The sequence below is a fragment of the Piliocolobus tephrosceles genome, chromosome X (genome assembly GCF_002776525.5).
Source record: "Piliocolobus tephrosceles isolate RC106 chromosome X, ASM277652v3, whole genome shotgun sequence".
NCBI lineage: Eukaryota > Metazoa > Chordata > Mammalia > Primates > Cercopithecidae > Piliocolobus > Piliocolobus tephrosceles.
In genome coordinates, this window is record NC_045455.1 from 93943561 (window position 1) to 93957397 (window position 13837).

At 43.4% G+C, this 13837-nt stretch overlaps 1 protein-coding gene across 10 annotated transcripts in view; it reads right to left on the reverse strand.

Annotated features, from left to right (window-relative positions):
* Positions 1-7682: 7682 nt before the first annotated feature.
* The window catches only part of ZMYM5 (zinc finger MYM-type containing 5), a 38224-nt gene continuing 32069 nt past the window's right edge, over positions 7683-13837 (reverse strand). For 7 of the 10 annotated variants that reach the window (XM_023190621.2, XM_023190622.3, XM_023190618.3 and 4 more), the window contains one exon: positions 9472-11231. In XM_023190621.2, the coding sequence (XP_023046389.1) occupies positions 10473-11231 (759 nt within the window). In that variant the 3' untranslated portion in view covers positions 9472-10472. Of the gene's footprint in view, positions 8000-9471; positions 11232-13837 lie in introns of those variants that run through there. The other 3 variants (XR_002726047.2, XR_003309416.1, XM_023190625.1) reach the window with 2 other exon arrangements.

The window sequence follows — 13837 nt, forward strand, 5'->3', positions numbered from 1 at the left end:
CGCCCAGGCTGGAGTGCAGTGGCCGGATCTCAGCTCACTGCAAGCTCTGCCTCCCGGGTTTACACCATTCTCCTGTCTCAGCCTCCCGAGTAGCTGGGACTACAGGCGCCTGCCACCTCGCCCGGCTAGTTTTTTGTATGTTTTAGTAGAGACGGGGTTTCACCGTGTTAACCAGGATGGTCTTGATCTCCTGACCTCGTGATCCGCCCGTCTCGGCCTCCCAAAGTGCTGGGATTACAGGCTTGAGCCACCGCGCCCGGCCTCACCCTACAGTTTTATAGCTTAGTATTCAGCCTCTTAAAAGAAAAACTTCAGGCAAATTAAACTTAATAGAGTTTATTTGAGCAAAGAACAATTCATAAATTGGGCAGCACTCAGAAGCGGAAGAGGTTCAGAGAGCTCCCCTCTGCAACATGGGTAGTGAGTACTTATAGACAGAAAATAGAACTACAGAAGTAACCTAAGGATTTGCCTTATATGGACATAGTCTGATCAGTTGGCTGCCTGTGACTGACTGAAGCTTGGCTGCTTATGATTGGCTGAAACCTGATTATCTGTTGCAAAATATATACTCCTAAATTAGGTTTAAATTCCTTTATGGACTAAGTTAGGTCACAGTTCAATATGTAGGAACTCGAAGTATGGAGACAGCCGCAGGCCAATGGCCTCTTGCTTATTTAATTTAATAAGCCAGACCAGGCATGGTGGCTCATGCCTGTAATCCCATAACTTTGGGAGGCCAAGGCAAGTGGATTGCTTGAGGCTAGGAGTTCAAGACCAGCCTGGCCAACACAATCTGTAATAAAAATACAAAACACAATCTGTAATAAAAATCTGTGAAACACAATCTGTAATAAAAATACAAAAAGTAAGGCAGAGTGCAGTGGCTCACACCTGTAATCCCAGCACTTTGAAAGGCCAAGGTGGGCGGATCACTTGAGGTCAGGAGTTCCAGAACAGCCTGGCAAACATGATAAAACCCCATCTCTACTAAAAATACAAAAATTAGCTGGGCACGGTGGTGTGTGCCTATAGTCCCAACTATTTGGGAGGCTGAGACAGAAGAATCACTTGAACCCAGGAGGCGGAGGTTGCAGGGAGCCGAGATCATGCCAGTGCACTCCAGTTTGGGCAACAGAGAGAGAGACTTAGTCTCAAAACAAACAAACAAATAAAAATACAAAAATTAGCCAGGCCTGGTGGTACACACCTGTAATCCCAGCTACTCAGGAGGCTGAGGCAAGAGAATCACTTGAACCCAGGAGGCAGAGGTTACAGTGAGTGGAGATCCTGCCACTGCACTCCAGCCTTGGCAATAGAGTGAAACTGTCTCAAAAAAAAAAAAAAAAAAAATTAATAAGCCAAAGACTCAAGGGGGTCCCTATCTGGATTTCTGCAGCTCTTTCACTGTGTAGCTCCCTCCTCTCGGGTATTCTGCCCCAGATATTCTAGCTCCCTCAGTTCCCCTGAATCCTTTTTCTGTCCCCTCAAGTCAGCAAGTTTGCTGTGGTCTCATGGACACCATCTTCCTATGCCACAGCCTGGAAAGGCTCTCTAAGCAGGCGGCCTATTTCTCTTATCCCCAGGATCCAGGTCCTGTGCTGCTTGTTGCCTCCAGTCTAAAAACAGACATTTTAGATCTTTATCCAGTTTTCTATTTTTGTTGTTGTTGTTGGTTTTTTCGAGATGGAGTCTCGCTCTGTCACCCAGGCTAGAGTGTAGTCGTGCAATCCTGGCTTACCGCAACCTCTGCCTCCCGGGTTCAAGTGATTCTCCTGTCTCAGTCTCCCGAGTAGCTGGGACTACAGGTGCACACCACCACATCTGGCTAATTTTTGTATTTATTTTATTTATTTTTTTGAGATGTAGTCTCACTCTGTCGCCCAGGCTGGAGTGCAATGGTGTGATCTCAGCTCACTGCAACCTCCGCCTCTCGGGTTCAAGTGATTCTGCTGTCTCAGCCTCCCGAGTAGCTGGGACTATAGGCGTCTGCCACCATGCCCGGCTAATTTTTGTATTTTTTAGTAAAGACGGGGTTTCACCATATTGGCCAGGCTGGTCTTTAACTCCTGACCTCATGAACCGCCCGCCTCAGCCTCCTAAAGTGCTGGGATTACAGGGGCTAGCCACCGCGTCTGGCCTGTATTTTATTTTTTATAGAGACAAAGTTTCTCCATGTTGGCCAGGCTGGTCTTAAGACTCCTGAGCTCAAGCAAGCTGCCTGCTTCGGCCTCCCAGAGTGCTGGGATTACAGACTTGAGTCACGATATCCAGCTGTTGTGTTTTTTATTTTTTATTTTTGTTATTATTATTTTTGAGACGGAGTTTCGCTCTTGTTGCCCAGGCTGGAGTGCAATGGCTTTTGGCTCACTGCAACCTCCGCCTCCCAGGTTCAAGTGATTCTCCTGTCTCAGCCTCCCAAGTAGCTGGGATTACAGGCATGCGCCACCACGCCCAGATAATTTTGTATTTTTAGTAGAGATGGGGTTTCACCATATTGGTCAGGATGGTCTCAAACTCCCGACCTCAGTGATCCATCTGCCTCGGCCTCCCAAAGTGCTGGGATTGTAGGTGTGAGCCACTGCACCTGGCCTTGCTGTGCTTTTTAAATTGTCTTTTTGAGGGATTTGTCCATCAAATTTCTCAAATCCTTTTTCTCTTGCTTTTTTTCATATATATATATATATATATATATATTTTTATTTTTTTTTTTTTTTTTTTTTTTTTTGAGATGGAATTTTGCTGTTGCCCAGGCTGGAGTGCAATGGCGTGATCTTGGCTCACCACAACCTCCGCCTCATGGATTCAAGCGATTCTCCAGCCTCAGCCTCCCGAGCAGCTGGGATTACAGGCATGCGCCACCATGCCCAGCTAATTTTGTATTTTTAGTAGAGATGGGGTTTCTCTATGTTGGTCAGGCTGGTCTTGAACTCCCGACCTCAGGTGATCTGCCCGCCTTGGACTCCCAAAGTGCTGAGATTAAGGCATGAGCCACCGCGCCCGCCCCCTCACCTTGTTTTTTTTTTTTTTGAGACTGAATCTCACTCTGTCACCCAGGCTGGAGTGCAGTGGCCAGATCTCGGCTCACCGCAACCTCTGTCTCCCAGGTGCAAGCGATTCTCCTGCCTCATGTGTCACCACGTCTGGCTATCTTAAATTCTTTGACCTAAATTGTTCATAATACATTCTCATGCTTCTTTGTTTTGTTTCATTTTTGTCTTCACCCCACCCTCCAGAAATATCCGTAAGTTCCTAATATGGCCCTGGCAGTCACAGCTCAATGGCACCTTCACCCAACAAACCCTAGACTCTCTGCTGCCCCAACCACAGTGACCAGCCTCAGAAGTGCGGCACCGAAGGGCGGTAGGTGTGACAGGCTGCCACAGGTACTCCTTGAGACCATCATTATGACAGTTACTACTGTTACTACTTGAGACCGTCATTACAAGACTGAACGAAGGAGGACGAATGTAGAAATGAAAAATTAAAAGAAACTTTTAAAGAAAGGGCCAGGGGAAGAAGACAGGTCCCTGCTTCTAGTGAGCAAAGGCAGCCGCCTGAGCCTCTACACCCCTTCCTATTTACTGGGTAGAAAGAGCAGGGAGCAGGAGGTAATGACTGGTCAGCGGCTTCACTGAGCACAGGGTCACATGATTGCTAACAAGCTTCAGATGTGCCTAATTACAAGAAACACTTGCATCTGGGGTGTGACTGCCCTCAGCATTCCTTCCGGGTGGCAGACACAGTTTGTCAGTTTGCCAACATCCTGCTTTCATGAGAACTTTGCCGTTTACTTATGTAGCCTACAGTGGTATACTGAGTTCATCATGACCCTCACTCTTTTGGCCTTCAACAGTAGGGAGCCGGGGGAGAAAGCACCAGGAATGGCACAAGGTCATAATGCTGGTGAGCAGGGGGCCATCAGCCCCAGGAGCAAAGGCCACTTGACAGACCTGGAGGTGGGGTGAGTGCCAGAAAGCTGTGGATTACTCAGAGTGGAGGATTACTCACAGAGTGGAGGTGGAGACAGGGCACCCCCTCTGCTCCCCTTCGAGTCTTAAGGCCTGAGATGGCTCCAAGTGTCCTTAGAGTGGGGCAGAAAGGAACCTTAGGTCCACCTGGCATGTGGCAGAGGCAGGAACCCTAGATTAAATGTTCTCGGTGGAGTGTGGTGAAGGAGGCTGCTTGTCCCTCCACGACAGAGGGCCTCTTCTTGGTCCAGCGGGAGAGGACGCCTCCTTGGTGATGAAGCAGTGGGTGATTTGGGGTAGATGTGACATTCATGACGCCAGCTCTTCTGCAAGTCATGGTAAGGCACCGAAGGGTGGCTCCTCTCCCTGCAGCAGCTGTCACTTACCATCCTGTAGACCATGACCTCCTCACGCAGCGCCAGGGCGAGGATCTCAGTGAGCCAGCAGGTGCCTGCAGTCCTGGAGCTGGTCGCAGCAGGTCATCCTGCACGCGGTGGATCCCCAGCACATCCCCAGCTTCTGGACGCGTATGAGCGAGCGGTCACGCAGCAGCATGCTTGTGTGAAATGCCCCACGGATCTCTGTGCCCACGTCCCTGCAAAGCCCATGGCAGGTGCCCGGGTGCCGGAGCATGCACTCGGCCCCACGAATCTCTGTGCCCACGTCCCTGCAAAGCCTGGGTGCCGGAGCACGCACTCAGTCCCACGGATCTCTGTGCCCAGGACTCAGCCTGGCATCTGGCTGCTAAAGGTTTACAATTTTATTAATTTGTAGGTACGTATTAAGAAAGGCTTTTTAACACCAACAGGAGTGAGGTGTTAGTCTTATTTCCTAGGGGTTTCTCTGGTTTATTTATCCTTAGAAGCAAACTGGATTAATATGCTTTTCACTCTAAATGTGATTTCCAGGATATTAGCTCAAAATAATCTACTGTCCACATTTAAAATTAACACCACTATATTCCCGAACTAACTTCACACCCTCTTAAAAGCAAAGATTCTGTTAATTGGCTCAAAATTTGCTTTCAAGTCTAGTTAAATTCTTTTTTTTTTTTTTTTTTTTTTTGAGACAGAGTCTCACTCTGTCACTCAGGCTGGAATGCAAGGTGTGATCTCAGCTCACTGTAACCTCCACCTCCCAGGTTCAAGCGATTCTCCTGCCTCAGCCTCCAGAGTAGCTGGGATTATATGCTGCCTGCCACCACGCCTGGCTAATTTTTGTATTTTTAGTAGAGATGGGGTTTCACCATGTTGGTCAGGCTGATCTTGAACTCCTGACCTCAAGCAATCCACCCGCCTCGGCCTCCCAAAGTACTAGGATTCCAGGCGTGAGCCACCGCGCCTGGCACTCTTTTTTTTTTTAAGTGAAGTAGTGGGAGGAGGGAGAGTTCAATTTGTAACTGACTGAACAATTGAGATAACTCATTTACTCTACTGGCTCATCTTGGACCAGCGTTCTTTTGTTTTTGTTTTTGTTTCGTTTTGTTTTGTTTTTGACACTCTGTCCAGCCCAGGCTGGAGTGCACTGGCTCGATCATGACTCATTGTAGCCTCAACCTCCAGGGCTCAAGTGATCCTCCCACCTCAGCCTCCCAAGAACATAGGATCACAGATGTGTACCACCACACCTGGCTAATGTTCGTATATTTTGTAGAGACGGGGTTTCACCGTGTTGCTCAGGCTGATCTCAAACTCTTGGGCTCAAGGGATTCACCTGCCTTGGCCTCCCAAAGTGCTGGGATTATAGGCATGAGCCACCACGCCCAGCCCAGCCTTAAATTCTTAATTTCAGCCTTAACATGGTCACACATTATAAGTCAACCTTATAGAGCAGTGGTCTCCAACCTTTTTGGCACAAGGGAGGACACCTTCGTGGAAGACAATTTTTCCCTGGACGGAGGGGGTGGGAGTGGTTTCAGGATGAAACTGCTCCACCTCAGATCATCAGGTTCTCACGGGGAGCCTGCAACCTCCATTCACAATAGGGTTCCCAGTCCTATGAAACTTGAATGCTAACGCTGATCTGACAGGAGGCGGAGCTCAGCAGTAATGCTCATTCACCAGTTGCTCACCTCCTGCTGTGTGGCCCAGTTCCTAACAGGTCACAGCCAGGGGTTTGGGGACCCGTTACACAGCACTATTCCAGCTCTAAAATTTTGTGCCTTCATATTGTCTTTGTCTATGCCTTTCCCTATTCATCTGCCACTGATGATTGCAGCTGCCTATGTTAAGATCTTATGTTGTGTCAAGGAGTTGAGGAATTTTAAACTCCAAGTAATGGGGAACTTCAGAGCTTTGGAGACAAAAAGAGTGATGAGACCTAAAAAGATATAGTATTATTCTTTCCACCGAACTCGACTGAGATCTTCCATTCAATTATATTCTTTTTTTTTTTTTTTTTTTTTTTGAGACAGAGTTTTGCTGTGTCACCCAAGCTGAAATGCAGTGGCATAATCTTGGCTCATTGCAACCTTTGCCTCCCAGGTTCAAGCAATTCTCCCACCTCAGCCTCCTGAGTAGCTGGGATTTACAGACACATGCCACTATGCACGTCTAATTTTTTTTTTTTTTTTTTTTTTGAGACGGCATTTCGCTCTTTTAGCCCTGGCTGGAGTGCAATGGCGTGATCTTGGCTCACTGCAACCTCTGCCTCCGGGGCTTAAGCGATTCTCATGCCTCCAGAGTAACTAGGACTATAGGCGCCGCCACCATGCCCGGCTAATGTTCTGTGTTTTTAGTAGAGATCGGGTTTCACCACGTTGGCCAGGCTGGTCTCGAACTCCTGACCTCAGGTGATCCACCTGCCTCGGCCTCCTGAAGTGCTGGGATTACAGGCGTGAGCCACTGTGCCTGGCCTCACTTTTACATTCTATGTAGCAAATTGTACACTGTATATATATAAAGTGGCTATTAGCAACTCTTACTGGCTCATGACACTAAGAGAGGACCAAAGAAATCACAAGAGGAAAATAGGTCAATGTAAGAATTTTAAAGATAGCAATTTTGAAAATCAGAAGTTTATGAAAACAATCTCACTTGTCCTCAGTGAGATGAGAAAACCAGTAAGTCAATATTAATTGGCATTGCCATTTTCTTCAAGACTATTGATATTATCCTTTCTAATTTTTGATATAAAATTAGTAGTAGGAGATAATTTTTTCTAATGATTTTTCCCAGTGAAGTAGTTAAAAAGATGAAAAGAAACCCTGGGTACAGTCCAGATCAGTGATGACAGTTCCTGCAGCCGGGGAGGTGAGGAATGGTAAACAGGACCTTCACGTCTATGTTTTCTCCCTTCCTTCCTTATAGTGAGCACACATTAATTTTACAACGTTAAAAAAATAAAAATCAGGCCAGGTGCAGTGGCTCACGCCTGTAATCCCAGCACTGTGGGAGGCAGAAGCGGGCGGATCACCTGAGGTCAGGAGTTCGAGACCAGCGTGGCCAATATGGCAAAACCCATCTCTACCAAAAATACAAAAAATTAGCCAGGCATGGTGGTGGGCACCTATAATCCCAGCTACTCGGGACGCTGAGGCAGGAGAATCGCTTGAACCAGGGAGGCAAGATCATGCCATTGCACTCCAGCCTGGGCAACAAGAGCAAAACTCTGCCTCTAAATAAATAAATGAATAAATAAATAAATAAAAATTAAAAACTAAAAACTAGAAAAGGAAAAAAATTAAATTATTCCTGTACAGCAATACTTGCATTTTTATCTTCTCTTCTTAACTTAGTTGATTTTTTTTTTTTTTTTTTTTAAAGGGGTAGGGGTTTTATTACGTTGCCTCGTCTGGACTCCAACTTCTGGGCTCCAGGGATCCTCCCTCAGTCTACCAAGTAGTAGGCACTACAGGTATAAGCCACTGAGCCCGTATCATCTAACACTGTATTATGAAAGGTTCAAACATATGGAAAATTTGAAAGCTATTTACAAGGAACACAGGTCAATGAAACACCTGTCTTTTGAATTTTTTACCTTTAATTACCACGTGTGGGATTGATGGCGTCTTCTAGGTATGCAGCATGCTGATGAAATAAACAAATTTAAGGTGAGGATCTAATTCTATTTTTTAAATTGATAAATCTGATGGTTATGCCAAATTGTCTTAAGCAGCCACTGATTGATTTCAGTAGTTTGCTCAAATACAAGAGAGTCAATTATACTATGAATCTGTGATTCAGTTGACTGGCAAGCTTTAATGAAATAATGAGTATATTTGTTTATTTATTTTAGAGACAGGGTCTCAACTCTGTCACCCAGGCTGGAGTGCAGTAGCGTGTTCTCGGCTCACCGCAACCTCTGCTTCCTGGGTTTAAGTGATTCTCATGCCTCAGCCTCCCAAGTAGCTGGGATTACAGGCATGCGCCACCACACTTTGCTAATTTTTGTACTTTAACAGAGATGAGGTTTCACTATGTTGGCCAGGCTGGATTTGAATCCCTGACCTCAAGTGATTTACCCCACTCAGCCTCCCAAAGTGCTGGGATTACAAGCATGAGCCACTGCGCCCAGTCTGAAACAATGAGTATGTTGATAATTTGCAAACAGCTGGGCGCAGTGGCTCACGCCTGTAATCCCAGCACTTTGGGAGGCCGAGGCGGATGGATCACAAGGTCAGGAGATCGAGACCATCCTGGCTAAGATGGTGAAACCCCATCTCTACTAAAAAATACAAAAAATTAGCCGGGCATGGTGGCGTGCGTCTGTAGTCCCAGCTACTCGGGAGGCTGAGGCATGAGAATAGCATGAACCCAGGAGGCGGAGCTTGCAGTGAGCCGAGATGGCACCACCGCACTCCAGCCTGGGCGACAGAGCAAGACTCCAACTTAAAAAAAAAAAAAAAAGATAATTTGCAAACAAATTTCAAAACTTGTTCTACAGCCTCTAGAGTATTCTCTGGGCTTCTAGAGTAAACTGGATTTTTGGAAACGTCCCAAAGCCACATTCAGATCCAAGTCTGAAAATACTAAATGATCTAGTTGTCAAAAATCAAAACGGTGGCCGGGCATGGTGGCTCAAGCCTGTAATTCCAGCACTTTGGGAGCCTGAGCTGGGAGGATCGCTTGAGACCAGGAGTTCAAGACCAGCTTGGACAACATAGTGAGACCCCATCTCTATTTAAAACAAACAAACAAACAAACATTCAAAATGGTTAGAAGTTAATGAGGATGATTCTCATGGGTATTCCAAAAATAGTATACAGTGGCATGGTTGAGAGTCTGCAAGTATTCCTAGTGTCATCCCACAAGAACGCACCTTGTGTTCTAGTCCCTGCTCATGTGCCATTTTGTTTCACAGGAATAGTATATAAAAATTTAATATATTATAAAATTGACATCAGAAATCAGAAACAGAAGGGAGATTTACTAAATACACAGTGATGGGGCTGCTGACCATCTAAAATAACTTAGATTCCTAATTTTCATTGGTGTGTCTCAAATTTCAAGCATGCCATCTCTTTTCACAGGGAGGAAAAAGCCCATAACTCTTGAAGGTTAACTTAATATATACTTATTTTAATTTTTTTATATTTTATCAACATAAAATGGGTAAATATACTTATAGTTCACATACAATAATAAATGCTAAAACATTTACAAATTAAATTAAAAATAAAACCAATAAAATGGAAATTAACCATCATTAACATAACAAATAATGCTGTTTTGTTCAAATAAAAATGTTTTGCTCAAACGAAGTAAATCAGAAGTATTTGGTTTAATAGCAAAAAGCTGTAGTTTCAGATCCCATTCTGTAAACTGAGTAGTTTTACTTTAATAATAATGTTGAGAATGCTTGTTCACATAAGTATCTTATTCAAACTAGTATTGATCAATTCAAGACTGCCTTTCCTCTTTTAAGGTAATTAGAACACTATATATATATATATTTTTGAGACTGAGTCTTGTTCTGTTGCTCAGGCTGGAGTGCAGTGGTGCAGTCTCAGCTCACTGTAACCTCTGCCTCCTGGTTCAAGCGATTCTCCTGCCTCAGCCTCCTGAGTAGCTGGGACTACAGGTGTGTGCCACCATACCTGGCTAATTTTTGTATTTTTAGCAAAGATGAGGTTTTGCCATGTTGGCCAGGCTGGTCTTGAACGTCTGACCTCAGTTGATCTACCCGCCTGGGCCTCCCAAACTGCTGGGATTACAGGCGTGAGTCATCGTGCCCGGCCAAGAACAGAATATTAACCAAACCTGTCAAATGGCAATCATTAAATGCCAATTTTTAAATAGGTGTACATTGATAGATTTTGAAGATTAACAATTACTATTGTTAATCTTCATTGCCTAATGATGATTGAAACTAATTAGTTTTAGATTTAGAATAGAAACATGTTTTGCTATTTATTTGCTAACATACTTATTGCTAAGGAACTGTTGCAAGTCACTCTGCAGAGGAGACTTAGCCAACAGGATAGTATTGACTCTTGCAGCACAGATGTTTTCTGAGTAATGTAAGATTCTGATCATCATGCCAAAAAACAAATCAGGTGTATTATGTGTACAACAACAGCGCACCATCATTTTTCTCATTTTCATATAATCTGTGATCTGCAGCATCAATAGCTTTATTTTTTTTCAGATCAGATTTTAATTTTGAGTACTTAATACTATTGTTGATGTGCATTTCACTTTCTTCATGTTTACTAAGAATATGTGATAAATGTTGCCAATCTTTGCACCCATTTTCATTTTTCAGTTGATTTTTTCCTTCCCCAAAGAGTCTGCAATATAGACAAAACACAGAATCTTTTGAAGTTGAATAAAGTAACCAGGATCTAGTGGTTTTTTCACCGTTTGGAAGAATCCGTGTATAATAAGTTTCTGAAAACTTTCTCCCTGTATTATCTTTTGGAAAGTTAAAATTTCTTACTTGAGGTGGAACATTTTCAACAAGAGTGTTCCGTTGTTTAATATTTAAAATTCGGGGCCACGTACCTGGATCTGCGGAAAGCACAACTGGTACAATGGAGTCTTCAAAATTTTTCTCTTCCAGTTGCTCTTGAAATGTATCAGCTATGGTTGACGTGGAAGAAGGAGGTAAATTCACATTCTCTTTGATCAGTAATGTATCCGTGCCACATTCTACTGAAAGGTGTAGCTCTGAAGTCTTTTCCTTTTTTTCTGTGATTCCATCTATTTTTTTCAAAAGTGTACTTGACGATCCACAGAATTGTTTCTCATTTTCTTCTCTAACAGCATTCCTTTTTCTATTTTCTGATGCTGTTAATTTTTTTGATTTTGTTTCCATCATCTGAGGACAAAGAGGATAGATTACAATTTTACTTCAGGTTAAACTTTAAAAAATTAATGTATATTCTAATGCTCAATAAGCACATGCTCATCATTAGGCATCAAAGAAATGCCAGTCAAAAAGACAATGATGGCCAGGTGTGGTGGCTCACGCCTGTAATCCCAGCACTTCGGGAGGCCAAGGCGGGTGGATCATTTGAGGTCAGGAGTTCGACAACAAGTCTGGCCAGCATGGTGAAACCCTGTCTCTACTAAAAATACAAAAATTAGCCAGGCCATACTGGCATGCACCTATAATCCCAGCCACTCAGGAGGCTGAGGCAGGAAAATCGCTTGAACCCACGAGGCAGAGGTTAGGCTGAGCTGAGATCGTGGCACTGCACTCCAGTCTGGGCAACAGAGTGAGACTCTGTCCCAAAAGAAGAAGAAGAAAAAAAAAAAAAGGTGACAATGTACCACTTCATATCGAAGAGGATGGCTATCATAAATAGAGAATGAGGCTGGGTGTGGTGACTCACACCTTATAATCCCAGCACTTTGGGAGGCTGAGGTGGGTGGATCAGCTGAGGTCAGGGGTTTGAAACCAGCCTGGCCAATATGGCGAAACCCCGGCTCTACTAAAAATACAACATTTAGCCAGGCCTGGTGGGGCAAGTACTGGTAATTGCCGCTACTCGGGAGACTGACACACAAGAGACCTCACTTCAACCCTGGAGGCAGAGGTTGCAGTGAGCTGAAATCATGCCACTGTACTCCAGCCTGGGCAACAGAGCAAGACTCTATGCTTTAAAAAAAAAAAAAGAGAGAACGAAAGTCTTGGCAAAGATGTGGAGAAACTGGAACCTCTCTAAGATCCTGGTGGGAAATGTAAAGCGGCGTAGCCACTTTTGAAAACTGTCTGGCTCAAAAAAACAAAAAACAAAAGACAAAAAATAAATTAGATGGGTGTGGTAGCAGGTGCCTGTAATCCAAGCTACTCAGGAAGCTGAGACAGGAAAATTGCTTGAACCTGGGAGGCAGAGGTTGCAGACAGCTGAGATCATGCTACTGCACACCAGCCCAGGTGACAGTGCGAGACTTCGTCTCAAAAAACAAAAAAAACGAAAACTGGAAGTTTGTCGAAGTTTAAACAGAGTTACCATATGACCCAGCAATTCCACTCCACGGTATATACCCAAAGAAATAAAAATATATGGACACACAGGCCAGCCATGGTGGCTCACGCCTGTAATCTCAACACTTTGGGAGGCCGAGGTGGGTGGATCACGAGGTCAGGAGTTCAAGACTGGCCTAACCAAGATGGTGAAAACCCGACTCTACTAAAAATACAAAAATTAGCTGGGCGTGGTGGCGGGCGCCTGTAATCCCAGCTACTTGGGAGGCTGAGGCAGAAAACTGCTTGAATATGGGAGGCAGAGGTTGCAGTGAGCCGAGATCTCACCACTGCACTCCAGCCTGGGTGACAGGAGCAAGACTCCATCTCAAAAAAAAAAAAAAAGTATGTCCACACAAAAACTTAAGACACAAATGTTCATGGTAATATTACTCATAATAGTCAAAAAGTAGAAACGACTCAAATATCCCATCACAGATGAAAGAACAGATATAAATACAGTATTATCCATGCAATGGATAAAAACAAATGAAGTACTGCTGTATGCTGCAACATGGGAAAAAATTAAAAATAGTATGACACATGAAAAACTAGTTGCGAAGTACTTGTGTGATTCTATTTATGTGAAATGTTACACAAGAGGCAAATTTATAGGCAGAAGATAGACTAACAGTTGCCTAGAATTTTGGAGGAGTTGGAGTTGAAAAGGGGACTGTTAATAGATAGGGGGTTTATTTTTGGGATGATGAAAATGTTCTAAGATTGGTGAATTTTAGGGTATGTTAATTACATCTCAATAAAGTGGTTATAAAAATTAATGTGAAAGTCACTAAAATTTAACAGCAATTAATTTTAATGGTGAAATTTCCATAAATAATCCCTTCAATACATGGGCCCACACACACACAAATATGAAGAGAGAGCTCTAATCCAGGTATACATACTACTTTGTTCATCAATTATTAATGACAGGTGATTACTTTTTAAATAGGTCATAAATACTTAGGGATTTAAAGTGAGTACTAAGCATACTATTTTAGTTCACTAATACAAAGAACATTTTTAAAATCTGATTTTAATTGAAACAATGTGCTTAAAAAACAGCTCCTTGCTCAAAAGCAGACCATTTAGATGTTGCTAGATTAACACTGTAAATTCAAGGTAGTATGTATGTGTATTAACATTGTTAGATAAGGTCACCGTATCTGTCAGAAATTTAATTTTTATTTGTTTTTGAACATTTTACTACCATTTACTGAAATCTGTTGTAATAAAGACACATTACCTATTTTGTTGTCAATAAAATTATAATAAAAACACTAAAAAGATTTAACATAATAAAGATGTATAAAATGTGAATGGCATCCTATTAGCTATACACAACACAACTTGAGTACCATATGCAATGCAGTGAAAGAAAATAAAAATGGACTTGTTCTGTTTCATTCTGAAAGTAATGTGGCAGCTTTAAAGTAAAAAATGCAGAGGGGTGG